This window comes from Vicugna pacos, chromosome 11, assembly GCF_048564905.1.
Source record: "Vicugna pacos chromosome 11, VicPac4, whole genome shotgun sequence".
In the NCBI taxonomy this organism is placed as follows: domain Eukaryota; kingdom Metazoa; phylum Chordata; class Mammalia; order Artiodactyla; family Camelidae; genus Vicugna; species Vicugna pacos.
This window is the reverse complement of record NC_132997.1, coordinates 52,494,986-52,522,649: the sequence shown is the minus strand read 5'-3', so window position 1 is coordinate 52,522,649 and position 27,664 is coordinate 52,494,986. Positions and strand designations below refer to the sequence as shown.

The following is a 27,664-nucleotide window of genomic DNA, read 5'->3' as shown; positions in this document are numbered from 1 at the left end:
CCGGGGTCCTGTGCTTTCTTTTCTCTGCAGCTGTTTGAATATGTAGCTGACTGTCTGGCAGATTTCATGAAGACCAAAGGGTTGAAGCAGAAGAAATTTCCTCTCGGCCTAACCTTTTCATTTCCCTGCAGACAGACTAAATTGGAAGAGGTAAGGCTGCTGCTGGGGACGGAAGAAGCTATGTAGGATTTGGGTTTGGAGCTGGAGAATGTGGCATGAGCAGGAGTCAGGCTGGGAACAGGAGGGATCAGCAGGAGTTTTCTTGCTTGCTTTTTCTTTTTCTTGCCACCACCCCCTTAACAGTGATGTGGAAATGTGAGGCAGAGAATATGTTAACGTAGTTACCTTGATTTTACACTTAACATGGGCACAGCAAAGGAAACAAAATGGTTTCCACCACCAAACTCAGTGGTTCTCAGGCCTTGGTTGCATCAGAATCCCAGAAGTCTTGTTAAACACAGATTGCTGGGCCCCACACAGGAGTTTCTTAATCAGTGAGGCCTTAGATTTGCATTTGGAATAGGTTACAGAGTGATGCAGTTGCTGCTAGTCTGGGCACCGTACTTGGAACCACTGTTGTTACTAGAGTGGGAAGGCTTGGAGAGTCTGCTTCTACAGTAAGCCCTTGGGAGGAGGATTGAGGTGGGGTCACTGGAGTGACAATGCTATTGAGCAAACCTCACACCTGGGATGTACCGTCTCAGCTATGCCACTAGCCAGCTAGAGTCTTGGGTAATCTATCTCTGTACACCTCAGATTTTCAGTTTGTAAACAGGGAGAAATCAAACCTGATCTTGCTTGAATCTGTGAAAACCAGTAAGGGAACATAAAAAAGGACAATGTGCTTTCTGAAGCCAGGGGATTATTGTCTATATTCAGGTCTCCCCAGGCCACTCTTGCCCCCGGTGGTTGTCCATGAGCTCTTGCTGCACGGACTGGTCAGGACATTCAGATGACAGTCAATTCATGGACCACCTGATATCATGGACCACCTTGGGATGTGGTTGATATTGTTGGCTTGAGCCATTTGGCATAGTGGAAAGGGAGTAGATTTTTATGATCCACAGACCTGGCTTTGAATCATGGATCAGGACAAGTTGTGCCCACTGGGCAAGTTACTTTGGGTCCCTTGTTTTCACATGTGTAAAACAAGGATAATATCTACTTGCTGGGCTGAGGTAAGGCTTGAACAAAGCATCCGTACCATGCCAAGCACTGTGCCTGGTGCATCAGTGGTAGCTACAGGGTTTGAATGATTGTCCCTATATGATTTGTCTATTCATGCTTTTGTACCTTGTCCCCCAATTCAACAGATGTTTCTGGAGGGCAGGCACTATTTTGTATTGTCCTCCTTTTCCACCCCCAGGGTCTCTAGCACAATGTCTTATATTTAATAGCTGTTGATAACTACCTACATTTGAAGGTGCAATCAATCATTTACTGAATTCTGCTGAATGAGAATTTGCCATCATCTATCTATATGGGAGATGGCTGAGGTTTACTTTTTAATTATTTTATAAAGAAAGAAGTGGGAAAAAATATAGTATAAAGAAGGTTTCAGGGAATGTTAGAAGAGGCCAGGGGAGCTTTGCTTGTCTTCGCTGGTGTGGAGATCAGAGTTCCTCTGAGTCAGTTGTAGGGAGGAGTCAAGAATCTGACCTTGATTTACCAAATAGTTAAACGTCTCTTGTTTGAGCTTAGGAACAGAGATGTCAGGAAGAAGGAAGAAGATGATGATGATAGACTGTACCAGATTTTGACACTGTATCTTGCACTATGTTGAACTCTTTATGTGCATTGCCTCATTCAAATCCCCAAACAATCATATTAGGCAGATTTAATTATTTCCATTTTATATTTGAGAAAAATTGCAGTTCATAGAGGTAAAGAGATTTGCCCAAGTCCACATGGCCAAGAATGGCTCAGCCCAAGCTCATCAACTCCCTGACCACACTGACTTTCTAAAAAGGCACAGCTTTAAAACATTGTTTAAAATGCCAGCAGATGCCTGAAAGCATTTTGATCCATTTTGTGTTGTATCCCAGTAATGGTTTTCAGATGACATTTAAACTAGGGAAGTGTGCTTGATTATATCGAGGAAAAGAGAAATGCTTTTTCTCTTCAAGATCTAGTTGAATTACTTGCATTTTATAAAATTTCCTCCCAAACTGCCTTTCAGTGAAGTCTAAAGTAGAGAAGTTTCAGCCACAAGGAGGTGCATTAGTAATAATAACTGAGAGTGGGCATGATTCTGCAGCAGATTTGTGACACGAAAATAAGGGCTTTGGAGAAGGTGGAGTCTGCTCAGCTGTATAAATGCAGGAGGAGGTAGGAAGGGAAGACTTCATGGGGGGGTGTGGCTAAAGGGGATTCTTTGTGAAACTGAAAAATGATTAAAGAAGTTCAGGGCATGGGAATTAAAGGAAGATATCACTTTGTTGTTGTTTTGTTTGTTTAAATGAGGAAACGGAAAATTCTTAGCCAAAGAGAATTTTCCTTGTGTGTATGTGTTTTTGATGATTAAATGGTAACACTCCTGTAAGATAGGGGGGAAAAAAGAGATAAAAGAAGGTAGGAATTAAAAAATTTAAAGAGGAAAATAGAAATCCCCTCTAATCCCAACCTTCAGAGATGCCCACTACTAGAATTGTTGGGTTTTCCTTTCAGTCATATCTATTAAATACTGGTGTTATGCTATATACATAATTTAAATATATATGGTTGTATGTACAGCTTTTTTCCTCCACTTCCCTATATACTCTCCCCTCAAAAGTTCCCACATTATCCCTAGCAACCTTTTTGGAAGGAGGTCACTCAGCAATCTCTCACTCCTCTGTCCGGTTGAAGCAGGGATATTACTATAGCCCATGAAGGCAGAAGTTAGGGAGAACTGCCACTAGGCAGTGCTGTGGTGCAGGGTGAAAACCTAGTCACTGGTGGGCCATCAGAGACCTGTGTTCCAGTTGGGCTCTGTCCTTCACCGACTGTGAGACCTGGAGAAGTTTCCTTCCTCTCTAAAGCTTGGCTGCTTTATCCATAAACTAAGAGTGTGGAAGTGGGGATGTAGGGGGTGGTCAGGGAGTTTGTAAGTTTGGGCTCAGCTCCTCTTGTGTGACCTTGGGCAAGTCTCTTAATCTCCAAGTTCTCTTCCAGTCTGAAAAATTCTGTGATTATTTGCTGTTTTAGACATGAAACTCTTCAGAAACACCAATTGTAAGCAGATAATTGATAATGCAAATTGAGAAGAATTTTTTTAAGTTGAAATTAAGTTCCCAAGGGAGTCTTACGAGGTAACACCATGTCAGTTCTTTGTGGACCTGGCAAACCCGGCATTGTGCACACATCATGTGTATCTACCACACACCAGATACTTCCATCAGAGCATTCCTGTGACAGAGGCAGAAGTGACGTTTCCAATTTGTAGATGAGTTAACTGAGGCTGAGAGGTTAAATGATTTGGACAATGTCTTGTAAAACCAAGCGTTCTAACTCTGCAGCTATTGTTCTTTCTGCTCTAATGTATTATGTTTCAAACTGCTCAGATGCGAGTAATAGGAAAGATGTTGAAATTATTAGAAAAAACCTCTGAGAAAATGTTGGAAGAATTAGAGTGATTCAGCTTAAAGACGAGAAGGCCATGGCGGGTGCACTTTGAGCATGAGATTTATGCAGCTTATTTTCAGAAGTGAGTGTCTTCTTCAAGTTTTGTGGATCTGAAATCTTCCCTCAGGGCATCCTGCTTTCATGGACGAAGAAGTTTAAGGCACGGGGCGTTCAGAACACCGATGTGGTGAGCTCTCTGGCAAATGCTATGAAAAAACGCAAGGTGAGGAATCTACCTCAGCTCAGGGAGCCCTTCCAGTCCTAGCCCCTTTCTCTTTAGGGTTGCAGGGAGTGGGGAGCGGGATCTCTCGTACTGTACCTACCCTCAACTTGACCTTAGGGAAGGTCTCACTGTAGCACAGATGTGGCTGTGCTATCTGGTTAAAGCCACCAGTGAGCCTTGGTATGTGGAGCTCGTTCTGAGCACCGTTGAAGGGTTACTCGCACTCCCCAGGGCCCTCCCCAGGGCCCTCCCCAGCTGCCTGAGACCTGATGCTACGTGTAGTGCTTCAACCCCCACCTCTCCTCTCTGAGGCTTAAAAGATCACTTTCTTTCCAGTCTGGCTCTCTGTCCAACTTTCCACTCTCTATTCATTGAATATCTCTATTTGTTGAATTCATTTTACAATAATTTAAATAACTGCAAAAGCAAGACATGCTCCTTGCTGAGCTGAGAAGTACACCAATAAACCCAAATGACTTGTTACCCTGACAGCTTAAGGAATATTTTGATGAATACCCTTCCAGTCTTTTTTTATTCAAAGCTGAGTTCATATTCTTTTGTATCCTGTGTTCTTCTCTTATTGTTTTCATTTTACCTTAAAATGCTCCCTCAAACCTTGTGGAACTGTGGTGCAATAACCCAAGTTGACTTGGTAGGGTGGGAAGCGCACGGTGCTGCCCATGGAGAGGACTTGGCTGAGGCCGGTTAAAATGTCCCCGTGGGTGAGGACGTTGGTGTTTTCTCCTGGAAACACCATTGCTCCCAGAATAAACATGCTTTCCTCAGGGTCCCTCAAACACAGGCTGGAGTCCTAGTGGTCTTTCCCTCATGTTTCCTTTGCACAGAAGCCTTCGCTCATAAAGCAGGAGAATGGGTTCCATTTTTCAGCTCCCAACTGTTCTTTCTCTCCCCTGGGCCCCTGAAACTTAACGAAGGCCTTGTTTCTTGCAGGCAGGCCCGGAAGGCGGGATGTAGTGATTGTCTCAACCAGGCATCTTCACTGCTTTTGCTTCCTCTGTGGGGAAAAATAATGGGATAATGCCTCCCTCCCACCCACTGATGCCCTCTGCGACTTGTGTTCCAGCAGGACATAGATGTGGACATCCTGGCTTTGGTCAATGACACTGTGGGGACCATGATGACGTGCGCCTATGATGATCCCTACTGCGAAGTTGGTGTCATCATTGGTAACTCAATTTGACTTGCTTTTTGGAGGTGGGTGAAAGGGGCTCGTTTAGGGCTTAGTTTAGGGACCTCTGAATAAATTTTGTGGGAAGGTTATTGGTACTTTCTATTTAGAAGAAGCAACATAGGAAGATGGAAAATTAATACATGCATTCATTCAACAAGTGTTTGCTGAGGGCCTGTTGTGTGCCAGGCCTTGTGCTCTGCATTGGATTCTTAGTGGTGAGAATCCCAAAGGTTCCTATACTTACGAAGCTTTCAGTGGGGAGGTGGGTTAAAGGCCAAAAAGACCTAAACAAACAATGTGATTTCAGATGGTGGTTAGTATGATAAGGAAAGTAAAGCAGGGTGATGTGATTGAGAGTAAGTGTGGTGGAGTGGTCAGGGCAGGCCTCTGAGGCCTGAGGTGACATTTGAGCAGGGACCTCAGGAGGAAGGAGCAAACAGGAGTGGAAGGGAAGAGAGTCCTGTAGCCTCTGAGATGGGAGTGAATCTGGGGTGCTCGAAGAAACCTAAAAGGCTGAGTGGTGGCTGATTCAAAATTAGTGAAGGCTGAGAATAGAAGGCTGTTTAGGCCAGAGAGAGTGGACAGGATGGGGCAGATTGCATAGGACAGTGGACACAGTCACTGTAAGGTCTTTGGCTTTTACCCTACAAGAGACAGAGGCACTGGAGGACTTTGGGCCGGGGATGGATAAATGGGGAATGCATTTTTAAAAAGCTTATTTGGTGCTGTGTGGAGAATCAACTCTTGGGGGCAAGGCTGGAGCAGGGAGGCCAGCCCAAAGGCCATAGCTCCGTGTAGGCAAGAAGAGCGGAGGCTGCAGTGCAGAAGAGCTGCCTGGTGGGTGGTCTCAACATCTGCGCTGGGGGGGGTCTCCAGGAGGGGCCCGTGGAAAGGCTGTCTGGGGGACAGGAAGGCCAAGTGGATCAGATTTATAGGCTGTTCTTTACTACCCCATCAGTTCCCCATTCCTTTACCGCTGTTGAGGGGGGTTTTCTGAATTGTTTTCCTTGATTTCCAACCCCCTGTCCTCAGCTGGACTTGCCCAAAGGGCAGGATCTTTACAGCTGAGGGGCTTGATCTGCCTCTCTGTTTCTGGAGCCCCACACCTCAGAATGGGCCTGGTGCTTGCCTGTCATGGCATCAGTTCTGTCCACTGTGTCTGTCTTAGTGACAATGTCTGGTGACCTGTAGATTGAGGGCCATGCCTAAACAGTGTGCTTTTCGGAGAAAAGCTTTTCCCAAATATTGTATTACATTCTACTTCTCTATATCTCTTATTTCTCATGTTGGCTTTAAAATCCTAAGATCAGAGTATCAGCCAGGGGAAGATACTTACATTTTTAAAAAAACAGTTTTATTGAGGCACAAAAATCCTCTCATTTAGGTGTATAATGCAGTGATTTTTAGTAAATTTAAAAGTTTTGTAACCATCACCACAATCCAGTTAGTTAGAACATTTCTATCATCTCGATAGGACCCAAATAGATTGTGCCTATTTGTAGCCACTCGCTACTACTCAAGTGTTTGAGGTGTTTCTTTAGAGTAAATTTGTGTTTGAATAATGGCATGTTGCTTTCTTCTGTAATAGCTAATCACTGTTAAAGACAAGGATGTAGCTTATGTTAGGAACAATTTGTGGCAGGCTGTGAATAAGGAATGTTTTTATTATCAAATAGAGAAGAGGCCAAGCAACGTAGGGAAAGGGCTTAAAAAATTACTGTGGGTTGGTGATTTTAAAAAAATATGTATTTACAAGGTTACATTAACTTATCCTCCTCTTTGTAAATGTGCTTTGTCAGCTTTCATACATATTCATCGGGGACTTTTTCACAATTGACTCCATTCATAACAGCAAACCATTAACACCCTGACAAGTGTAGACTTGACATGTCAGCTTTATTCCTCATGAACTCCCGGGCTTGCCAAAGCTGCTTCCCTCAGCAAGAACCAGGCCCGGGAGTGGATCAAAAGCACTTTGTGGTGCATTCAGAGGACTCTCAGGCGGTCGAGAGTTCCCTCTGTCTTTGCCCAGCTTGGAGCCCTTGCGTCTCTGTGTGTTCTCTCTGATCCCTTGTCCAGGCACCGGCACCAACGCGTGCTACATGGAGGACATGAGCAACATTGACCTGGTGGAAGGCGATGAGGGGAGGATGTGCATCAACACCGAGTGGGGGGCCTTCGGGGACGACGGGGCCCTGGAGGACATCCGCACCGAGTTTGACCGGGAGCTGGACCTCGGCTCTCTCAATCCTGGGAAGCAACTGTGAGTACTCCAAGGTGTAATCTGGGCAATCTGAGTTTATGAGACGAGGTTTGTATTTCAGTTTCACTGGACAGATGAGGAAAGTGAAGCCAAGGAAATTGAGTGCATTCCCCTAGGTCATATCCGTAATTCTAATTCAATTCCAGAAGCAGGGGAGACATAGTTGTGAACCAGGTAACTCAGGCCTTGCCTTCTTGGCTCATTCAGATGAGTGGCCTCAGAACAAACCAGTGAGGCCTGAGGGAGCGCACGGCCCTCATTCGTGTTTCCCATCTCCCCTGCACCCACTTTCTCAGAGGCCTAATCACGCAGCACCTGGTGTGAGTCCTTCCCTGGCTCAGGTCTCCCGGAGCCTTTCTCCGCGCTCGTCCCACACTCGCCTGTCGTGTAACGGCGTGGGACCTGCCTCAGCTCTGCCTGTGCTCCAGACAGCTGGCCCCTCCTGCCACTTTCCTTTCCTTTCTACACATAGTGTCTTCACATTATTGCAGCTCATTAAGTGTTTGTTTGAAAAACAAAAGGTGCTTGTTGAATGAAAAAGTTTAGAAATTTAAAAAATAATTTCAGACTTACAGAGAAGTAGCAAAAATAATACAAAATTCCCCTTCACTCAGATTCCCTAAATAGTAACATTCTCCTTCTGTCTGTGTGTATAGATATATACCAACACACACAAAGTACACATATGTGTAAAATATACGACTGTATAAAATTATTTTTCTGAACCATTTGACATTAAATTGCAAACTTAAGATCCTTTAACTCCTAAACACTTCAGAGCATATTATCTGAAAACAATTACATTCTCTTATATAACCAAAGTATAATTATCAAAATTAGGAAATTAACACTTGATCAGTTCTGATATCTAATTTACAGATCTATTCAAAACTCACCAGCTACCACAATGAAGTCCTTTATAAAAAGAAAAAGAAAAAATGCTGTTCTGGGCCAGGTCCAGACTGACACATGTTGTGCTGCTGCTGTGTTGCTTCAGCCTCTTATAATCATCTGTAATATCTTTGTTTTTTCATGACCGTCAAGCGTACAGGCCATTTATATCACAGAATGTCTCTCAACTTGGATTTTTCTGACATTTTCTCAGGATTAGATTCAGGTGACGCATTTTTGGCAGGACTATCACACAAATGATGTGTGTCCTGCCCAGGGTATCAGATCTGGAAGCACGTGATGTTTGTTCCATTATGGGTGTTGCTATAACTCAAATCACCTGGTTAAGGGGAGATGCAAGAGGTTTCTCTACCATAAGGTGGAGTATTCCCTCTGTAGAGAATCATTATCTGGTGAAGAGATACTTTGAGACTATGTGAATATCCTATTTCTCATTAAACTATCACTCTGTAGCTTAGCATCCATTGATGAATTTCTAAATACATCATTCCTTCTATGTTTATTGGTTGTTATTCTATGGTAAGGAAGAACTCTCCAGTTATCTATTTATACTAATATGGATACGTTTTTACTTTATGCATTATAATTTCTTCCTATCATTATTTATTTTGATGCTCACATTTTTTCAGATTTAGCCAGTGGAAACTCCTTCAAGCTAGTCCCTGTCTTCTCTTGACATGTTTGCATCACACTTTAAATACGTCCTTATTTTCTGACACAATAAGATGCTCCAGGCTCATTGTGTACTTTCCCAGCCCCAGGCCTGGAAAACTGCTTTCCCAAGAAGCCCTGGTGAATAAATATTTTAAGTACCTCCTAGAAACCACTCAAACACTAAAATTGCATAGCTGGGGAGCAAATTTCTGCTTTGAATGCACCTGTTCCCCAGCACATACCCATTTCACTGGTGACACAGAGCTGTCACAGCCCAAGGACATGGTTCCCATTTTTTTGGACTTTATCATCCTCACTCCATCCACTTCACTTAAAATAAATTCCACTCCCCTAAACCCAACTTGGATTTCTTTTGATTGTATTCTGTTTCTGCAGTGTTTTAAGACTTTTTATAATGAAATACATAAATTTGATTAGGAAACAGATTATTCTTGATTTCACATCTTACGTTTGCAGAATAAAAATTATTTTTAGTAGTTTATTTGGGGAACAATTAATAATTGCTTGTATGCAGACTGAGAGTCCAGGTGTAGGTAGCCTGGCAGGATATTTCATCCACATTATTGTAGAACCTCTTTGGTCCTCTTTGGGGCTCTTTGGGTCTATCCAAGCCCATCTCACAGACACAGCATCTTTCTCTCTTGGACAGAAACATGTATAGGAATTGGAAACATTTGAAATTTGGATTTGTCATGTTGTGGTTGGTGATCCTGGGAAAGTAGCTGAAGTCTCTGAAGTTGAGATTTCTTATACCTAGCATGAGAATGGCACTCCCATGGCCAAGGGTGATTTGAGATAAAGACTCTTGGAATCAGGCACTTTATGATCAGGAAAGAATCTTAGATTTCCTCTAGGTTAGTCTTCCCCTTTTATAGGTGAGGAGAATGCAGCTCAGAGAGGATGAGTGGGCTCCCAGGAGCACCCCAAGCTGGGGCAGAGACTGAGGCCTCTTGACCTGTGAAGAGGCCTTTTCACTACTCGTAGTCCTGACCATGGCCATGGCTCATGGGCTTTGGGAATGGATGGTGCGTAATCAAAGACATTGCTGCCTCCTATCTGTTCACCAAATTGTAGGTTTGAGAAGATGATCAGCGGCCTGTATCTGGGTGAACTCGTCAGGCTCATCTTGCTGAAGATGGCCAAGGCAGGCCTCCTGTTTGGCGGCGAGAAATCCTCCGCTCTCCACATCAAGGGCAAGATTGAAACACGGCATGTGGCTGCCATGGAGAAGTAAGCTTTTGGCAGGGTCCCTCTCACTTTGACTTTGCAGAGGATTAGGGTGGGCAGACAAGGCATGGTGTGCTTATGGGAGTGGTGCACAGAGGGACCAGATCTTCCTTCTTCACCAGGACGATTTCAGACCTGGGCAGAGCTTCAGGTGGGTTAGCAATGCCTCACATGTGGCTCCTTGTTGGTTTCATCAGCCAGGGATTCTGCTGTCAGAGGTCTACCCTCCCCTCATGTTTTGCTGCCTTCTTCCTCCCTGAAGTAGTGACATAACTTTTTTAGGGCCATAAACCCCTTTGAGAATCTGATTCAAGTTCTGGACCCTTTACCCCAAAATGTACATTTCATACAGTTTTCTTATAATATCAGGGCATCCTTGGTCATGAATTGAATCCAAAGTAAGAACAACTGCTAGAGCAAAGAGCCTTCTCTACCTGGTGCAGTTGGTGACTGGCTTTGGCTTTGGTGATTGGAGGCCTCACACACAGGTCCCTGCAGTGGGGAGCTGACTGCTGAAGTTGGCTAGCCCCAGTCAACTCAGGATCCTCTCCTCAGACTTAGATACCGTGGCATTGCCCTGAGCTTTGCAGTCAGCTTAGAATCTGAGCTCAGCAGGGTGAGCTCCCTGAGTCTGCACTCCCAGAGTCTGTGCTTGTGCAGAACTTGGCAGAGACTGAGTTTCTATGAAAGACAGTGTAGTACAGGGTGCCTTAAATGGTGAGCTCTGTGCTCTAACTGCCTGAGTTCAAATCCTGGCCTTTGCGCTTACTAACTGTGTGCCTGTGGACAAGTTACCTACCCTCTTTGTGCCTCAGATCCCTCTCCTGTACAATAGGATAATGACAATACTTCCACCAGGATTTTTGTGAGGAGTGAGTTAATACATGTCAAGTTCTTAAACAAGCATCTGGTGCATAGTGGGTGTGCGATAAACAGTGGCTATCATGACCATTGTTGAAATTGTTGTTACTATACGATTATGTGCCAGCCTGTTTATTTTCACAGTCCTGAGAGGTGGGAATGCTGGCTCTCTGAGGGAAATCCCAGGGGATAGAGAAGTTTGGTCCTCTCATTCTTATCCCCCGGCCAGGTATAAAGAAGGCCTGGCCAATACAAGAGAGATCCTGACGGATCTGGGCCTGGAGCCTTCGGAAGCCGACTGCATCGCGGTCCAGCACGTCTGCACCATCGTCTCCTTCCGTTCTGCTAATCTCTGTGCAGCAGCCCTGGCAGCCATCCTGACTCGCCTGCGGGAGAACAAGAAGCTGGCGCGGCTTCGGACCACGGTGGGCATGGACGGCACACTCTACAAGATCCATCCGCAGTGAGTGCTGGTGGAGGGTCCACACCCCCTGCAAATGAGCCTCCCCTGGAACAGAGTCCCAGTGTTCTCTCTAAACTATGCTGCTTCTCTGGGTTGCTGGAACCAACCAGCTTCTATGGTTCTGTGATTATAGGGTCAGGGGTGAATTCAGAGATTACATTCATCTAGCTGGCTGGGTTGCTTTGGGGGATCATTCTTAGAGAAGTACTCTGCTAAAGCCAATTGTCTGAGTAGCAAGGCCATCCATCCATGTCCTTATCCATACATCCATCTATCCATTATTACTGAATACTTACTATGTGGTAAGATTGGAAAGTAAGATACACCCAGTTATAAATGGGGGAAAATTGGGATGGCAGAGGTTGCCAAGTTCACATGAAGCATACTGGCAGGAAAACACAAGAGAAATGAGAGTTTCCCAGAAGGAGGGAGCAGGGCTCCTCAGGACCCCGTTCCATTGCTACACCTGTGTTTGTTCCCATTGACTGGGCCTGGGCCTTTATGATTGTTTCATATTTTGCCTTCACTCCTGTCTTTAGATATCCAAAACGCCTGCACAAAGTGGTGAGGAAACTGGTCCCAAACTGTGATGTTCGCTTTCTGCTGTCAGAGAGTGGCAGCACCAAGGGAGCTGCCATGGTGACAGCAGTGGCCTCCCGTGTGCAAGCCCAGCGGAAGCAGATTGACAAGGTGCTGGCTTTGTTCCAGCTGACTCGAGAGCAACTTGAGGGTGTGCAGGACAAGATGCGTGTTGAGCTCGATTATGGGCTGAAGAGGGACACCCACCCACTGGCCACAGTCAAGATGCTGCCCACCTATGTCCGTGGGATGCCAGATGGCACAGGTGAGCCAAGTACAGCTCCCTTCTCTGATGGGCCACCCAGAGCTCCCATCAAAACTCCTTAAATCCAGTTAGGTTTTTTGTTTTAAGAGACTTGGGTTCATGTCTGTAATGGAGGGAGGGAGAGTTGGGTAGAAAGTTAGTACTCTTCTGAATCGATTTGGCTCGGTTGATCCAAGGCACTGGCAGTGAAAGAATACCTAAATTAGGTTACATGTGTGTGAAGACCCAGATGCTGTCCCCTGGGGAACTACCATCTGGACACTTGGAGTGTCTGGCTTGTCTTCCACCCTCTTCTCTGGCTCTCTTCTGTCCTGGGGCTTGGCTCTCTTCCTCTCCTCTCTCTTCACTTTCTCCCCCTGACTCTGCCCAAGACTTCAGACCCTTGATCTTTCTCCTGGTCTTCTGTGCTCAGCCAAGAGGAGCCATGAAACAGTGGAGTCAGTTCTTTAGACAAGTTACTCCACCAATTTGAATCTCATGGGCCTCACCCAGATATAATGACCTTTGTACAATGCTTCATATCTTTAATTTGCTTTTGAACCTTTAATCTCATTTTGTTCTCACAACCACTCTGTATGTTACATAGAGAATGATTCCAATTTTATAAGTGTCAAAACTGAGCCTCAGAGAGGTTAGAAGACATAGTCAAGGTCACACAGCTGTACTTGGAATGTCTCAACGATATATTTTCCAGAGCCAATATCCTTCAAGTCTACTTGGGGGAAAAAATGAAAGCAGTAAAAGACACTATTTAGTTATTCATTCTTTCATCCCTTTTATCATTTTGCCTTCATTCCTCAGAGTTTCATTAAGCACCTGCTGCATGTCAGGCTCTGTTGTAGACATGATGACAGAGTAGAGATGAAAACACAGTCCCTATCCTTGTGGAGCCTATGTTCTGTTGGGCTGGCAGACAGTAAATAAACGTCAAAGGATGCCATGTAATGACAGGGGTATGAAGAAAATTTGAGCAGGACAAGGGGTAAGAGAGCTCATTGGGAGTGAGGTCTTTGGCAAATTCAGGCAATTCAGGGAACAGCAAAAAGACCAGCATGGTTAGAACAGAGTGAGTGAGCAGGAAGGGACGTGAGGGGTTACATGGAACAGGCTGCGATGCTCTGCGATGTCAGAGAAGTGAGAGGTGCTGCGCTGGGGGGTCCTGGACAGTAATAGGGGTTGGACTTGATATGGTTTCTTATTAATCAGGTGGGGGTGTGGGAATCTGAGGAAGAGGAGAACAGGACAGAAGAACCATTTCATGCTTGTGATGAGCAGGTCCTATAGGCCCTACAGACATGATGGAAGCACCTTCTGGGTCCACTGTAGTCAGGGTAGCCTGGCCTGGATTCACTCTCAGGCTCCTCAAGCATAAGTATCATGTGGGGCTCTTACCAGACACCAAGAAAAGCAGGCTGGCCTCACATGGGCTCAGGGTTCCTGCCCAGTGCTCTGAGGCTATGCTCAGTGACTGCTGTACCCCTCTGGCCATGAGCCCAGGTGGGCAGGCTCTGGGTCTGCTCTGTTTTGGTGTCTCCTCTTCCTCCCAATGCCTGCACACAAGGCCCTGCTCGGTACATGCTGGTGGATGCAGCCCCCACTTTCTCTACCACAGAGAAAGGAAAGTTCCTTGCCCTGGATCTGGGGGGAACCAACTTCCGGGTCCTCCTGGTGAAGATCAGAAGTGGATGGAGGTCGGTGCGAATATACAACAAAATCTTTGCCATCCCCCTGGAGATCATGCAGGGCACCGGTGAGGAGGTAAACTCTGCACTCCGAAGTGCCAGCCTGCCACCCCGTAACAGTGCAGGCCAGGGATGACTGCAACTCTTTTCCTGCAGCTGTTTGACCACATCGTGCAGTGCATCGCCGACTTCCTGGACTACATGGGCCTCAAGGGGGCCCAGCTGCCTTTGGGCTTCACATTCTCGTTTCCCTGCAGGCAGGCGAGCATTGACAAGGTAAGACAGCCCAGCCTGGTGGGCCTCCTTCCTACACCTGGGAACTTCAAGGCAACTCTGAGTCACTGTTCATTTTACTTAGGGGTCTCAGGTTCAGGGCAGCTGGGGAGACATGATCTAGAATTTGGATCATTAAAATTTTTCTGTTTACTATGTTACATTTTTGTTATTGTCTTTTGGATTAAAGTTTGCAAAATAATTTAGGGTAGTATACAATAAAGGGACACATGCATAAGAGTACTGTTAAAAGAAAGGTCAAATCATATTATCAAGAGACAGGAAGAGGTGATGACCAGTCAAGGCCAGTTATAACTCTGTAACAGTCTGTAATATTATCTGTATCTTCCTGGACAGCCAGCGTAAACAGGGAAACACAATAGGTTGTAGAGGTTTTATTGTCTGATGAATAAAATCTTACCAGCGTATCAGAAGAAATGCATTTCTTTCTTGGTATTAGAATCTCAGGAGGAATTTATCACATAGACACTTACTCAGCTGACACTGAAGAACATCATGGATAATGATTTTTAATAAATTATTCATAATAATTTAGAAACATATATCACAAGATTTTTCTTGGACTTCTTGGATAAGTACACCATTCACCAGCTCATGGAGAATGGAATGCTCTGTCTTGCTCTTTAATCAACTTATGTCAACCAAGCTTACATGACTGGCATTAAAGCAGAACACCACTCCTCAGTTTATGGGGAGAACTCTGGTCAGCACAGCAAGTCAACCAGGGAGCTCATGACAGTAAGAAGAATGGCACCAAAGATTTGACAAGATTTTGACTAATCCACTCAGTGTCCTCATGATGTACACACTACTTTTGGTTTATTTTATCATTTTTTATTGTGGTAAAATAAATACAATGTTTACCACTTTAACCCTTTTTAAGTGTATGGTTTTGTGGCATTAAATGCCTTCACATTGTTGTGAAACTATCACCACTATCCACCTTTTGAACTTTTTCATCATCCAAAACTGAAACTCTACACCCATTAAACAATAACTCCCCATTTGCTCCTCTCCCAGACTTCTGGTAACCTTTATTTTATTTTCTGTCTCTGTTTCTAGGTACCTCATATAAGTAGAATCATACAGTATTTGTCATTTTGTGACTGGCTTATTTCGCTTAGCACAGTGTCCTCAAGGGTCATACCTGTAGAATTTCCTTCCTTTTTAAGGCTAAATAACATTCTATTGTCTGTGTACACACTATAATCAACATTTTGTAGCTAAGAAAAATGGAGGCACATAGGATTAAGTAAGATGTCCAGGTGGCCATATCTATAAACAATGGTAGAGGGGCCAACCCAGGATGCTGGCCTGAGAGCCCAGGCTTTTGCATTCTGCCCTTGTGGAGCCCAGTGTTTTTGGACCATTTTGGTTATAATGCACAGTACATTTAGATACATATAATGAAAAAAAATCAAGAAATGAGTACTTACCCTTTTTGTATGCATACATTTCTCTATTTTCTATGCTATTTCATTTTTCATAGGAGGGAATTGAGGCATGCAGTTTTGTCTGATGGGTAGGTCCAAAATCAGAACTAAAACAGAGTCTCCAGGGCCACGAAAAGCCGTGAAAGCACACGCTTCACCAGGTCTACCCTCCACGTCCATCCCAATCATTCAGAGAACAGGGAGAAAGGGGTTCAAAAGGCTAAATTATCTGGTAATATGGCTAGAGCTCTCAAAATTAAAAATGCTAGAATGCTAAGAAGCAGCAGATCGACTTCTCAATATTCCATTTCTCAAACGTACCTCAGGAGGAATGAACAAGTATGTTCACTACAGCATCACTTTTTAACAATGAAAAATTAGAAATAACCCAAATGTCTGGCAATGGAGAATGACTAAATAAACTATGATGTATCAATCATATGGAATCAATTACTTGATTTTTACTTAACAAACACAGACATAGTGCTTGCTCTGTGTCAGACATCGTTCTAAGTGTTACAGATACTACCTACCTAGGTGGGAGGCAACAGAGTGCAGTACTTAAAAATGTGAATCTGGAACCACGTTGCCTTAGTTAGTTTGGTCTTGGCGTCTGCACTTGCTGGCTGTGTGACTTTGGGCATGTTATTTAACCTCTCTGCACCTTTGCCTTCCTCATTTCAAAAATGGGGATAAAAACAGTATTTTATAGGTATGTTTTGTGGATTTTAAAAATTCTGTACAATTGTATTTGAGGAATATTTTCCATATTAACTGACCTGGAATTGTCTAAAAGATATATTGCTGAGTGAGAAAAACAAATTGCAGTAGTCCACACATGCCATAAATTTATTTATTTAAAAAATACATGTAAGCAGAGAGAAAGTCTGAAAGTATTCATATCAGATTAATAATAGAGGAGTTCGGGGAGATGGGGAGTTAAAGAGGACTTTGTCCTTATCAGTAACATTTTAATTTTTTTTATAAAGACCGTGCATTCCTGTATTACTGCTGCCATTAAAAATTAATACACATAGGGAAGGGGGAGCCATGTGCAGACCGTGGACAGTGGGTGTCCTGAATGATTGACGGGCATCAGGACATAACTGCTCCTCCTGACCTAGGACATTGGGCCTCTAGGCTTCCTCTCTCAGAAGTTCTGAAAAGTTCATGAAGATACAGCTAAGAAGAAGGGGAGATCAGTGGACAGCTGGGAGCTAAGCCACTGATGGCTGGCGAGAAAAAAGAGAGACTTTTTAAAAATTGAAGTATAGTTGATTTACAGTATTATATTTTTTTAAATTTTATTTTATTGAGTTATAGTCAGTTTACAATGTGTCAATTTCCAGTGTAGAGCACAATTTTTCAGTCATAAATGAACATACATATTACAATATTATATTAGTTTCAGGTATACAACATAGTAATTGGATATTTTTACAGATTATACTCTGTACAAAGTTACTATAAAATATAGACTATATTCCCTGTGCAATCCATTACATTCTTGTAACTTATGTAGTTTATACCTCTTAATCCTTTTCACCTATTTTGCCCCTATCCTTAGCCATCTCCCTTCTGGTAACCACTAGTTTATTTTAAAAAGAGAGACTTTTTAAAACAATGACTTTTGTATAATTGCAACTAATAAGAAAGAGAGATTTTTCAACTGGGGGTGAATCAGGTGAATCTCTAATGTTCTACATATATTCACCAGGAAAAGAGCAAGTCCCAGTTTCCCAAGGACTGTGGAGAAGAAGGGGGAGACTGGAGCTGAGAGCCTCAGAGTGAGGTGGCCATTCAGCCCCTGGGGTTGGGGGTGCTGCCATTAGAGTTGCTGGCCACCCCTCCTATCCCAGGAGCTCTCCTGGTCTAGACGCCCCAGCTTTACCTGCCCTCGTCCCCCTCCCCCAGCTCTAGGCTATGGAGTCTGAGGCTAGACTAACCCTTGGTTCAGGCCAACAGTATAACCTTGCTCTACCTTTTAAAAATCAGAAATACTTTTTCTCCGTATTATAAAAATTATACATGCTAATTTTGGGAAAACTTGAAAATATAGACAAACAAAAAGGAGAGACTAAAGGGTACCCGTAATCTTGTACCTGGAGAGAACCACTGTCTACCCCCTGGTGTATGTATTGTTTCAGGCTTTTTTCCAGATTTAAGCGTGTGTGTGTTGGGGGCATTTTAAAAGAATAATAGAATAATTTGCTTTAACATGAGTTCACTTAACAGTTTATGGTGAACATCTTTCCATATCTAACGTTCTCCTACAGCATTATTTTTTATGGCTATATTAGCATTTTCTATATTGATGTACATGATGAAAGATCCATACTGTTGGAATGATAGATGCCTCTTGCTTTTCCTGTGAAATAATGCTTTGATGAATATTTTGTAGCTTTATCTTAAATCACAAAGATGTGATTGATTGGCTAAATTAGAAGTGGCCTTTGTTCTGTGCAGTCATGGCCAGGGAATATGGGCTGACCCTTGATAAATATGAATTGCTGCTATTATTCCACTCAGCAGTGGGCCTTGTCTGAGCATCATGCTCTGTGACGCCTGTGGGCCTGGTGTTAGGGCTGCAGAGATGGAAGCACAGTCAAAAGCACATACATTTGTCCAGCAGTCAGCTCTAATGCCTTGCATCTGTTTGATGCTAAGGTTGTGCTATGGTCCCAGCAAACTATTGCTCAAACGAAATTCCCCTCCGTTCTTTCAGGGAACACTCATTGAGTGGACCAAAGGCTTCAAGGCCACTGACTGTGAAGGGGAAGACGTGGTGGACATGCTCAGGGAAGCCATCAAGAGGAGAAATGTATGATATGGTGCTGAGGCTCATGCCTGACCTTGCCCCTTCCCCCGGCCCCTTTGCTCTGCCATCCTACACTTAGCCCTGTGACTCTGGCCTCTGCCTGCCTTGGGCTGATGTGCCCCTCCCGAGCCTGTTTGACCTGCACATATCACTTACAGTAGAGCTGCTTCCTTTGCAGGAGTTTGACCTGGACATAGTTGCAGTTGTGAATGACACAGTGGGGACCATGATGACCTGTGGCTATGAAGATCCTAATTGTGAGGTTGGCCTGATTGCGGGTAAGTGGTCAGGCATGTCTCACTGGCCTATTCCCATCTGATCTTTTGGAGTTTCCCTTTTAACACAGTGAAGGGCAGGGGGCCATTGTTCAATTATATAGAGGCTCTGAAGTCAGCTTTGTCCAAGGCAGAGATGAAGTTAAGATTGGGATTCCAATTCTCCTAATTCCCAACTCATTACTTAATATCTTTTTCCTTAAGGGTCCTGAGCCAAGGTTATCCTTTCTGCTGATAAAAATAACATAGAAAGAGAGGACTTTCAAATCAGGTCCTTGGAGCACATTATCCTGGGAGGAAGGAGACCACAGTTGGATAATGTTGGCCTAGGGCTGAGGGAGTTAGATTTTCATGCTGGCTCCAACATATACCTCCTCTGGTCTCTGACCTCTTCTGGCTGCCAGGGTACAGAGGATGGGGAAGAGTTGGAAAGAAACCTAGGAGAGGAGAAGGGAGTATTCTGAGATGTGATATAGGTTCTTTAGGGGTCTTTGAGGAAAGTCTGACAATGATTAAGGGCAAGGGTGGATTCGAGGGGGATGACTCCTTGAAGAGGTGAGGGGACAGGTGGCATTTGAACAGGTGGAGACAGGGATAATGGGCATTCCAAGTGACAGGCACAGGTTGTGTAATAGCAGAGTCTGGGGAAATTGTTCCAGCTGGTTGTCTGGGCTTCCTGAAGGTGAGTAGTATGTACAACAAGGAGATGGGGATATATTGAGAAGTCTTCAGTGCCCAGTAAGAGGTTTCATCTCACTCTTACTCTCATATACTTGGTGACCCTGGGCAGGTTGCTTATTCTGTCTGGGCTTGAGTTTCATTATTTGTGGGAGGGATTGGGCTAGATCTAGGAGGGAGAAGTGGTGAGACTTGTTTAATTGAAGATAATAGTTGCCTGGGAGGTGGAGAGATAGCTTAAGTGGTAGAGCACATACCTAGCACGCACAAGGTCCTGGGTTCAATCTCAGTACCTCCATTAAAATGAATAGATAAGTGAAAAAAAAAACTAATTACCCCCCCCAATAAACATAATTGCCTGGACTGTTGTGTTGAAAATAGTTCTGAGACCAGGTCAATGACAAGGGAGAAGAGGGTGGCTTACAGATGCCAAATGTCTACTTATCCACAACTAGATGATTCCTCACGATCCTTTCCAGCTCTGACTACTTGGAAGCTCACTTTGCGTACTTATGGCTTATCAATAGTGATGATGATGATGATGAGGAGGAGGAGGAGGAGGAGGATAATATCACAGGTACTAACTCTATGTGGAGGAAATTTACAAACATCTCATTTTTTTTCTTTATAACAAATCTGTAAGGCAGGTGTTATTTCCTATTTACGGATGAAGAAATTGGATCTCTGAAAGATGAGATTCTTGTCTATGGTCACCCAGCTATGAGTGTAAAGCTGAAATCTGTATCTGGTTATATCTGACTCCAAACCTAAATTCCTCTTCACTGTACTCTGCTGGCTCTTTAAAACCTAGAGGTGTCTTTTGAAGACTAAAGTCCCTTCATGATTCCTTCTAGGAACAGGCAGCAACATGTGCTACATGGAGGAGATGAGGAACATTGAACTGGTGGAAGGGGATGAAGGGAAGATGTGCATTAACACAGAGTGGGGAGGATTTGGAGATAATGGCTGCATAGATGACATCCGGACCCAATATGACAAGGAGGTGGATGAGGGGTCCTTGAATCCTGGCAAACAGAGGTGAGAAGGGTAGATGTGTACATTTATGCAGGTTGTGCAGTATACACAGATCTAAGGGGGTGCCATTTTCATATTACAGACACTATCATTTGTTTATTTATTAGCTCTCCATCAGATGTCAGTGAAGTGTCTTATTTGAACAAAAGCAAAATGTTATAACAAGTTTCCAACAAGTAGAAAGAAGGGGTACCCTCTTCTAATTACCATAAGATACCATAGGGTCTAGTGGTAGCTTTGGAAATGAGGCAGAGGCTGTCAAAAAGTCCATTCACTGTGGAAAGGGTGTCACAGAGAAAGGGCATGGTGACTTAGTGGGTCCTCTTAGGATGGGCTTCTAGTAGGTCCAATTTAGAGGTCAACATCCTCAGTCTTTCAAGAGCAGGCTACCAGGTTGGTGACCTCTGTTGAGGGGGTGATGGATGGGAGTCCTGATTCTCAGCCCTGATATCATGTCCTATCATGGGTCACAATCACTTGTGTGGTGTATTCCAATTGCTAATCATACTAAAAATACTGAAAATAATGAACGGTTTAAAGAAAAATAAAACAGTACGTTTTCACTTGCATTCTCATATGCCTTCTTGAGTAGGAGAGAAGTGGGTAGATAAGGATAGAGCTAGCAAGCTGGCAATTGATCATTAGCCTGGGCCCATCCATCAGGGGTTGGAAAACTTTTCCTGTGAAGGATTAGATAGTAAATGTTTTACTGTCAGGCCATTTGGTCTTTGTCACAACTAAACACAGTGTCTTACCATATAAAATAAGATGAAAATATAGATTTATCGTGATGGATGATATCCAAGTGGAAAAGTTGAGCAGGTAGGAAAGGTAATGGCATGTCTGGGCCACTGACTGTTGAACTGAGAACACTGAGAAGGAAGAGGCTTTACAAGACCAAGGCCAGACCTGGTGGTCCCTCTTTTTCCTTGGCACTAGTCTTTGTAGCTGGGAGGCAGGTGAGCTGTGGTAAACCCAGCTGAACCCGGGACCAAAACACAAGGAAACTTAACAAGGGACCTTATTACTGAATCCCAAATTGGGACATCCAAGTTTTGTGTCTGAATCCATTGGAGGGTCACATTTTTGGGGTGAGAATTTAAGGCAGCAACATACTTGAATTTGCCTTCTGTCACTGTTGTTTGTCTAAAGTGTTGGTTCCTTAGACTGATGAGGTCCTGAGCAGTTAAGAGAACACAGGTCCAGCATGTAAGCCTCAGGCACACTCAGGTTTCCATTTGACCCTGCAGGCAGTGGCAGTCCTGCTCTGCATCATTGTTATTAATACTGTCACACATACCTGGGCAGAGTGTCAGTTATAAGGATCCTTTTGCTCTTACTCTTTCTGTCATGGAGCTCACAGCCTGGTAGAAACGGGGATGGGGGCTAACATTTTTAGATCACCCTCAGTGTGTGCAGACAGTTTAAATGTGTTACCTTATGGAGCAAGATTTCTAGTGGAACAGATTTTTTCAGATACAAAGCCAAGGAGTACTAGCTTTGGGGCCAGGATAGGGACTCACTTTTGCTTAGTGCCTACTGTGCACCAGACGCTTGCCTCCCAAGTCTTGTTGGGTCAGTGTTTTGCTCTCTGTTTTAGAGATGATGGCTTATGGTGCTTGCTCACGTCATTCAGCTAATATGTGGCAGACCTGGCTCCTGGTCAGCATGGCTCCCTGGTCAAGCCTGGCTTTCCCACATCATGCGGTCTCCTGCATGTGCTTCTCTGGGCCTGCTGCCCACTCTGACCCACTCCAACCCAGGCAGCTAGTGGATGCCAGTGGCATGCCTTCCACACTCTGACCTGTGAATCTTTCAGGAACCATTCACCAGCACTCATTTGCCTGCTCTCACCAATCTTATCCCTTTTCTCCAAATAGATACGAGAAAATGACCAGTGGGATGTACCTGGGGGAGATCGTGCGGCAGATCCTGATTGACTTGACCAAACAGGGTCTCCTCTTCCGCGGGCAGATTTCAGAACGTCTCCGGACCAGGGGCATCTTTGAAACTAAGTTCTTGTCTCAGATTGAAAGGTGACTCGTGATCAATTTCACCTGCTTAGTGTGAGCGGCCCTAATTGGAATGTGCTGCTGTCACTCCAGGCTCCAGCAGATCTGAAATTTAAAAACAAACAGTAAGGGCCTGGCTGGGCAGAGGGTTGCCTCCTGGGGCTGCTCCCTCTCTCCAGTTGCTTCAGGACTGCAGCACCCAGCTGAGGGGCCAGCAGCTTCCTGGGCCCCGAGGTTCCTAGATGGTTACACAGGAGTTAGCTTAGGCTAAACAATGATCCTCTTTTGTTCCTGAAAAGATGATGTGTCCACAGTATGAAAGAAAAGTCTTTAAAAAAAAAATCACCCACGTGCTCACTACTAAATACAACTATTTTGATTTTTGTATATTATATTCCCTTTCAAGTTCTTGAATGTGTGTAAACATGTTTTCGTAATTGCAATCACATGGCACATCATTCTGTATGCTGTTTGTCTTTGGAGATTTTCATTTATAATTCTGGTTTTTATTTTTTATTATAAAAAGTTTCAAATATATACAAAAGCGGAGGAAATAGTAAAATGAACCTGATGTTTCTAACACCACCTTCAACAATGATCAACTCATGGCTAAACTGGATTTATAGCTGTATACTTCTGCTTTGCCCACCCCCAAACTGGGTTAATCTGAAATCAATCCCACATGTTATGTCAGTTTATCTATAAATATTTCAAAATGTTTTTCTAAAATATGAGTCCTCAAAAAAAAAAAACACATTATCATCACTATACCTGAAATAGCTAATGATAAACCTTAATTTCATAAAATATCCTGTCAGTGTTCCTCTTTTCCAAATTGCCAAAAAAATAATGGTTTTACAGTTCATTTGTTTGCATCAGTATTCAAACAAGGTCAGTGCATTTAGTTGATAGGTTTTTAAAATCTCTTTTAATCTTGTTTCCCCTCATAATGTGTCTGATGAAGAAACTCTCATTTTATCCTGTGACTTTCCTGTGTTTTAGATGTTGCTGACTGCAGAATTTAGCATTTTCCTCTGTCCCTTGTATTTCCTGCAAACTCATAATTAGACCCAGATACACTGTTGGATTCAGCATTAAATTTTAGATGCGACTATTTCATACATGGCATTGAGTTACCTGTCTATCTCTTCTATATTAGCAGTCATTGATGCTCCTTGCCCAGATCTATGATTTCACTAGAGATTGGAAAATGATGATAATTTAATGCTATCACTCTTTCTGCATTTATTAGCTGGATTATTTCTAGAAAGAGAAGCTTTCCCATATCAACTCTTTGTTGTAATTATCATTTTAAATGGCTGTATAATGTAACACTATGTTGCTATATTATAATTTACCAAACTTCCGCTTTAGTATAGGATGCCTAGCTTATAATTTTTGGATTTCTGCAATTCTGAGTAACACTATAATTATCCTTTTTGTACACACATAGTCATTTGCATCTCATGAATTATTCCTTAGGAGTAGAAGCATTTGTTTAAAGAAAGCCTTTCCCTATGGGCACAATTTTTTTTTGAAAGTAGTTCCACCACCATCAGTTATGTCCAGATGTGTCAGTTTTACTACATTTCATACCATCACTGGATGTTATCAGAGGTTTCGTGTTTGGAATGTCTCTCAATTTGCATTCATTCATTTAATTCTCTTGATCTCTGTAGTCAGATGCCAGCAAGCCAAAAATCACTTTGGGGAAAAAAGAAAACTCTGTATGAAAGAGAGCAGTGGAAAAAAAAGAGAGAAAGCGAGAGCAGTGTGCTTAATAAGGGACATCAGATGGGCTGGTGCAAGGGAGTTCTCCGTGTGTGAGGAGATGGTGGTAGGAACAGTAACTGCAGCAGCAATTTTGTGTTTTTGAAGTATTGATTAACAGATGTTTGGCATTTTTTGGGGGGGGTGGGATCTGGTCTTTAACCCATCAGACATGAAAGTGCAAGTTAAAAGTCATCAGTGTGATGACCAGAGGGCAATTGATCATTTTGCTGTGGGGGAAAATAATGTCTCCCTCAGGTGCAAGAAATAAGCAGATTGACCTGTCTTTGCCTTGCGTTTTTTGGAGTGAATACAAAGAAAGTTGTTCCTGGTTGGCAGGACCTCTATGCCTCCAGGAATATTTGCTTCTGCCTTGCAACAGGTGTCTGCTTTAGATGCTTTGATTTCTACAGGGTTTTTTGTGGTTTATTTAACCTTCATGGAATAGAAAGAAAACCATATTCACCTGGAGCCAGCTGGAAGCTGATGGGCGCTATGCTGACTGCAGCCCATTTCGAAGCGTGGTGTTGCATAGATGGGACAGTGATTCTCAGAAGAATCTTGGCTTTACAGTCTCAGAGCCTAAGTTTAAGATTTGTCTCTGCCACTTAACTTGTTTGTGCTGTGTGAGGCAGATTCCTTCACCTTTCAGGACCCCAATTTCCTTCTTTAGAGGATAAATAATTTGTCTTCTACCTAACCCCAAGGATTGTTCTGAGGAGTGAGTAAGGGAATGTACATGAAAGAACTAGGTAAATTGTGAAGGGCTAGACTGCGGAAAAAATGTCAGGTTTTATTTTTATACATACTAAAAGAAAATCCTTTTTTTTTCTTCCTATCCATACACTACTCATTCATGAGTAAAAGGAAGAAAATAAGAATTACTGATAACCCTACTGGAATCTGAATAGCTTTCCTTCTGCTCTGTTTTTCTGTACAAGGACAAACATTAAAAAACAAAAACCCAAAAACCAAGATCATATGGCACGTAGTATTTTATGATGTATTTTTAAACTTAAAGTGCCATGAACATTTTCCATAGCATTAAATATTCTCATGCAAATTCAACTCTCAGGTCTATAAAGGGTTCTGTAGTCCGGCTCTACCACCGTTTACGTGCTAATTCCACTACGTGGCGTACAGATTGTTTCTAAGTTGTTCTCACCTGACAACACCGTTCTTCCCTAAGTGTTGCCTGACGCAGTCAAGACTAGAACTTCACACCATTTAGCGTGGGAGTCAGAGCTCTGTAAGTTCAACGTGAGATAAACAGGGTCTTGACTCAAGGCCAGCCTGTCGCCACGACAGGTGCTTCTCTGCATACAAGTATGGTCCTAGCGGGTTCCCATTCACTAAGGTGCTGATTGTACATTGTGTATTCATTTGTTCACTTGCCCTCTGAATGTTCGCAGCCAGCCTATGCTGGCTACTATTGAGAATACAGTCTTACCCTCATGGTTGGTAATCCAGATGAGAAAAGAAAGCAGAGAATCAGAAAAAGTTAAACAGAAGGAAAGTTGGCTTCCATTAAATAGTGCCAGTGTATCAGCAGTTGGCATCTCAGTGAGAGAGGCCAGACTTGGCTCAGGAAGGTGAATGTTTGAATTCCTGCTTTCTACTGTCTGTGGGCAACTTTCTAGCACTCTGAACCTCAGATTCTTCTAAAAAATGAGTACCTGATGTGTTGGTTGCTGAATCTAATAACTCCTACTGAGATAATAGGTTTGTCTATGCTTAACACAAGAGGCACTCACACTTTATTTTCTGAACATGCTTGGACTTCCCCAGGGGTGGCAGACTTTCTTGACTCTTAGCTTCTAAGGCATTCTGCTCCAGCTTAGCTATTGCCATCATTTTCTTCTCCCTCCTGCTTGGGCATCTAGGCATGGGGGACTGAGCCATGTGGAGTGGGTTCCAGGGCCCCAAGAAGCAAGTCCTGATGCCCTGCTCTGTTTGCCCGCAGCGATCGGCTGGCCCTGCTCCAGGTCAGGAGGATCCTGCAGCAGCTCGGCCTGGACAGCACATGTGAGGACAGCATCGTGGTGAAGGAGGTGTGTGGAGCAGTGTCCCGGCGGGCAGCCCAGCTCTACGGCGCTGGCCTGGCCGCCATTGTGGAGAAAAGGAGGGAAGACCAGGGGCTTGAGCACCTGAAGATCACTGTGGGTGTGGACGGCACCCTGTACAAGCTGCACCCGCAGTGAGTGCTCCAAAGAGGCGGGGGTGGGAGGCTGCTGAGTCTGAGTGTGGACCCCCTGGCTCTGCTTCCTGGTGATATGATGTGGGCATGTTCACCATTCTCTCTGAGCTTCAGGTTCCTCATCTGTAAAAGGCAGGTTGTAATAACCTCTACCTCACAGGACTGCTTAGGATTGAGTGAGTTCATACATGTAAAGTGCTTTTCATAGTGCTCAATAAATACAAGTGGTTATTACTACACAGTCCCACCTGACCTCACAGGGGAGTGATGACAACTGAATATTTTGCACCGCATGCAGCATCTGTCAAGTCTGAGTTCAGAGTCAGTGGGTAGAAGGATTAAGAGTGAGTTTGAATACTGGCTCCACCACTTAGAAGCCGGGAAGTCCAGGGCCAGTTTCTTACCCTCTTTGAGCCTCAGTTCTTTATCTGTAAAATGATGGACAAAAATCATACCTACCTCATAGATTGTTGTGAGAATTAAGTTAGTGTCTGTAGGGTGCATGGCACATCACAAAAACTTCAGTGATGAAAGCTTTTATTTTTGCTTAATGTTTTACATTTTGTTTTGGTAATGAAGAGATGTATTAGCAAGCTTATGAAAATTTTCAATCATGCTGAAATGTATACACAAACAATTTATCACTGTAATCCTTGATCCTTAACCCTTCTTATGATGCTGACTTATTATCCAAAATAACTGATGTCTTCACTTGGTTTTCCCCTTGGGGTCACATATTTTTGGTATGGTTCTTACAAGCCTCCCACTTTGAACCAAGACTTGACCAAAGGACAAAAACCATGATCATTTCAATAGGTGCAAACAAAGCATTTGATAAAACCTAACGCCCTTCATGATAAGAGCGCTCAACAAACGAGGAATAAGGGAACTTCAACATGATAAAAGCAGCTGTGAAAAACCCACAGCTAAATTGTAGAATAGATAAACAAGATTACACTGTATAGCACAGGGAAATATACACAAAATGTTATGATAAATCACAGAGAAAAAAATGTGACAATGAGTGTGTATATGTCCATGAATGACTGAAAAATTGTGCTGAACACTGGAATTTGACACAACATTGTAAAATGATTATAAATCAATAAAAAATGTTAAAAAAAAAAAAAAACCCACAGCTGATGTCATATTCACTGGGGAAGCACTGGATGTTTTTCCCTTAAAATTAGGAACAAGACAAGGATGT

General features: G+C 43.5%; 1 protein-coding gene and 1 long non-coding RNA gene across 3 annotated transcripts in view; one reads left to right on the top strand and one right to left on the bottom strand.

The window, feature by feature from the left end:
- Window positions 1-27,664, top strand: part of HKDC1 (hexokinase domain containing 1) — a 40,818-nt gene that overhangs the window by 10,778 nt on the left and 2,376 nt on the right. The window contains exons 4-17 of one of the 2 annotated variants that reach the window (XM_006212892.4): window positions 31-150; window positions 3,731-3,826; window positions 4,914-5,013; window positions 7,098-7,281; window positions 9,943-10,098; window positions 11,186-11,419; window positions 11,959-12,263; window positions 13,876-14,021; window positions 14,102-14,221; window positions 18,398-18,493; window positions 18,669-18,768; window positions 20,298-20,481; window positions 22,359-22,514; window positions 26,224-26,457. In XM_006212892.4, the coding sequence (XP_006212954.1) occupies window positions 31-150; window positions 3,731-3,826; window positions 4,914-5,013; window positions 7,098-7,281; window positions 9,943-10,098; window positions 11,186-11,419; window positions 11,959-12,263; window positions 13,876-14,021; window positions 14,102-14,221; window positions 18,398-18,493; window positions 18,669-18,768; window positions 20,298-20,481; window positions 22,359-22,514; window positions 26,224-26,457 (2,231 nt within the window). Of the gene's footprint in view, window positions 1-30; window positions 151-2,227; window positions 2,329-3,730; window positions 3,827-4,913; window positions 5,014-7,097; window positions 7,282-9,942; window positions 10,099-11,185; window positions 11,420-11,958; window positions 12,264-13,875; window positions 14,022-14,101; window positions 14,222-18,397; window positions 18,494-18,668; window positions 18,769-20,297; window positions 20,482-22,358; window positions 22,515-26,223; window positions 26,458-27,664 lie in introns of those variants that run through there. The other variant, XM_072971400.1, reaches the window with a different exon arrangement.
- LOC140699320 (uncharacterized) lies at window positions 20,691-26,234 on the bottom strand. The gene is made up of 3 exons (XR_012077383.1): window positions 26,015-26,234; window positions 22,387-22,595; window positions 20,691-21,158 (listed from the first exon to the last, which is right to left on the bottom strand). It is a non-coding gene; the product is annotated as an uncharacterized lncRNA (long non-coding RNA).